This window comes from Belonocnema kinseyi, chromosome 9, assembly GCF_010883055.1.
Source record: "Belonocnema kinseyi isolate 2016_QV_RU_SX_M_011 chromosome 9, B_treatae_v1, whole genome shotgun sequence".
NCBI classification, from domain to species: Eukaryota; Metazoa; Arthropoda; class Insecta; order Hymenoptera; family Cynipidae; genus Belonocnema; species Belonocnema kinseyi.
In genome coordinates this window covers 1,457,578-1,460,110 of record NC_046665.1, presented here as the reverse complement: position 1 = coordinate 1,460,110, position 2,533 = coordinate 1,457,578, and the positions used below count along the sequence as shown (strand labels likewise).

At 40.5% G+C, this 2,533-nt stretch overlaps 1 protein-coding gene across 1 annotated transcript; it reads left to right on the top strand.

The window, feature by feature from the left end:
• Positions 1-302: 302 nt before the first annotated feature.
• On the top strand, positions 303-2,086 carry LOC117179641. The gene is made up of 2 exons (XM_033371646.1): positions 303-1,172; positions 1,398-2,086. The coding sequence occupies exons 1-2, from the start codon at positions 1,097-1,099 to the stop codon at positions 2,084-2,086; spliced, it is 765 nt and encodes a 254-aa protein (XP_033227537.1). The 5' UTR covers positions 303-1,096.
• The last annotated feature ends 447 nt before the right edge of the window (positions 2,087-2,533 follow it).

The following is a 2,533-nucleotide window of genomic DNA, read 5'->3' as shown; positions in this document are numbered from 1 at the left end:
AATTAACTATGCAAGTTAAGAATTTTTTATATTTCTTATACCCCTGTGCACTAAATTCAAGGGACGAGAAGTATAAGAAAAATTTTGTCTAGAAGATAAAAATTGAAATTAGAAAAATCGACATTTTTTTCGATGTTTGCATTAAAATAAAAATTAAATAGACAAAAAAAAATAAAAAATCTACTCTCACCATTTTCTGAAAAATTTAGTTCTGAATTTTTCAAAAAAAAAAAATTCTAAAATCGGTGCATAATTGCGTTCTAAATGTCATTTTGAACCTCGTTTTCCGATTTCACCCCACTGTGCGGCGGTACGAGTCGCGGCCGAAATACCGCCATTGCGGCGTCGGCTGTTGCCAAGCAGCGGAAAGCCTCTCAACCAAGCGAGATAGAAAGAGAGGGAAATAGAGTCTCTCGTAGAGAAAGAGAAAAAGACGACGCGCGCGTTTGCCGAACGAGGTAGAGTGAGAGAGAAATAGATTCCGCGGTAAAGAGAGAGGGGGGCATCATGCGCGCATACTGACGCGACGAGTTAGAGAGAGAGAGGCAAATAGAGTAGCAGAGTACGCGCGTGAAAAATGATAACAGGTGCTTGTTGAGTGTGCAACAGGCACATGCGACAGTTGTGCGAGAGAGGCGCGCGTAAGCAGGCGAGACGGAAATAAGGCGTAAACGTGTGCTCACAATAAAGTGTGCGTGAAAAACGAACGAGGGCGCGGACTAGGAGAGAGACCGCTCGCGCTGGCTTACTCGACGGCACACGAGCATTCAGAAAATAATAAAAACAACTAAAAATAAATTCTCCAAAAGTCGAGTTTGTTGAGCTATGTATGGTCAACAACTCTCATGACTTTTGCAGTTGACGGAAACACTGGTTTAGTGTCATGCACGTGTGCGGTCGCCCCTCCTCGATTATGTTGCGCTATGTATGGTCAGCAGAAAGGGGGGGAGCACGTGTATGGTACTGATCAGTGCGTACGGCAATTGCGATTTCGGACCGGTTTTTCCAGTCGTGTCTGCAATTCCGAAATGAAATCCCAAAACTTCCAAAAATATAATAGAGCGAATGTTTGGCATTGTTTATAGAGAAAAAGAAAATGACGGAAACTAAGGAGGTTGTGGAGAATGGCAACAACAACCAAGTGCCAACGACTGAAAATGCTCATGCTTCAGGTAAAATATTAAAATGGAGCTAGTAAATAAATTTTTAGAAGTTGATTTTGTTTGCAAAATCTATGGAAATTTGCTATTCATTTTACTAAAGTGCAAATTTGGAAAAAAAATTTAGAATAGAGTAGAATACTAGAAACCGATTTTAGAGTAACGGATCCGAATATGATAGAGAAGGGAAAAAAAATATAGAGAAAGACCAAAAATTCAAAATAGAATTGTTTCTAGTGACTAACACTGTAACAGCAACCTCAACTACTGCTCCAACAACAACAACATCAGCAGTTGTCACTTCCTCCAATGGAAACATAGTGCACAACACCAATGGCAATGGAGCCAGCGGAGGCCAGCAAGTCACTGCAGCCCCAACTGCTCTTCTCAGAGGCCCATCAACAACAACATCAGCTGGTGGAGCTCAAGCTGTTGCTGGCGGACCTAGTGGCAGTCAACCTGCCGTTACCAGCTTTGCTCAGCACTTCGGAGATCCCAACATCAATGCGAATCTTCGCTGGCCAGCTGCCAGCAACACCGAGGTGACTCATGTGTACAACACTCCGCTCCAAGTCCCAGGTCCGAAGATCACCTTGGGACATCTGCTGTCCACCCTGGAGCACATAGCCAGTACCCAGGGAACTGTCTGGCCGCACATGAGTCAGGCACTTCAGCACTCTCAGAGAATGATGGAGATGTCTTTAGAGTTCCAACGAGGAGAGATTAGACGTTTAGAGGTATCTAAAAATAGCGAAAATTCTACCACACATACTAATAGCCCAAACTTTACCGCCTCTACACCACAACCGTTAAATAGATTTGCTCCCCCTAGTAACTTTTCGATAGATAATATCCTAGAGAATAGAAGTAATGAATCGAATCTTGTCGATAATTTTCGTACCCCAAATTTACTGATCAATAGTTAAATTCCAGACAATTCTCAACAAATGTTAACTCAAAATATCAATTCTCAACTTACCCAAACCGCTAATGCGCTAAATAAAACCATAGAGTCAAATAACAACAATTCTAAAAATTCATCCAAATAGGACTTTACATTGACTTCAAAATCAGATTTCAATGTTTGGTTAGACAAACTTCATTCAGAACTTTTAGCTAAAGAACTTTTAGATGTTATCAATCCGGATGTCCTTCCAAAACGTGAATATACTTCAGATGAGAAAATTAAAGGAAAAAACTCCGCTAGAAGTATCATAATTAATCATTTATATGAAAATTACCATAAATTGATTCTAGACATCAGTGATGCAGCAAAAGTTCTGAATGAAATCAAAAGTCAAAGAGTTTTAGAGTCTAATGTAGATGACGCAGGAGTGAGGGAAAAGCTCTTCAGTCTCAAATTAAATAAAAAT

Bases quoted from the DNA above. Each gene is read 5' to 3' on its own strand.
- LOC117179641 (XM_033371646.1), top strand. From the start codon at position 1,097: ATGACGGAAACTAAGGAGGTTGTGGAGAATGGCAACAACAACCAAGTG. The intron at 1,173-1,397 runs GTAAAATATTAA...AATTGTTTCTAG, and splicing joins TGAAAATGCTCATGCTTCAG to TGACTAACACTGTAACAGCA.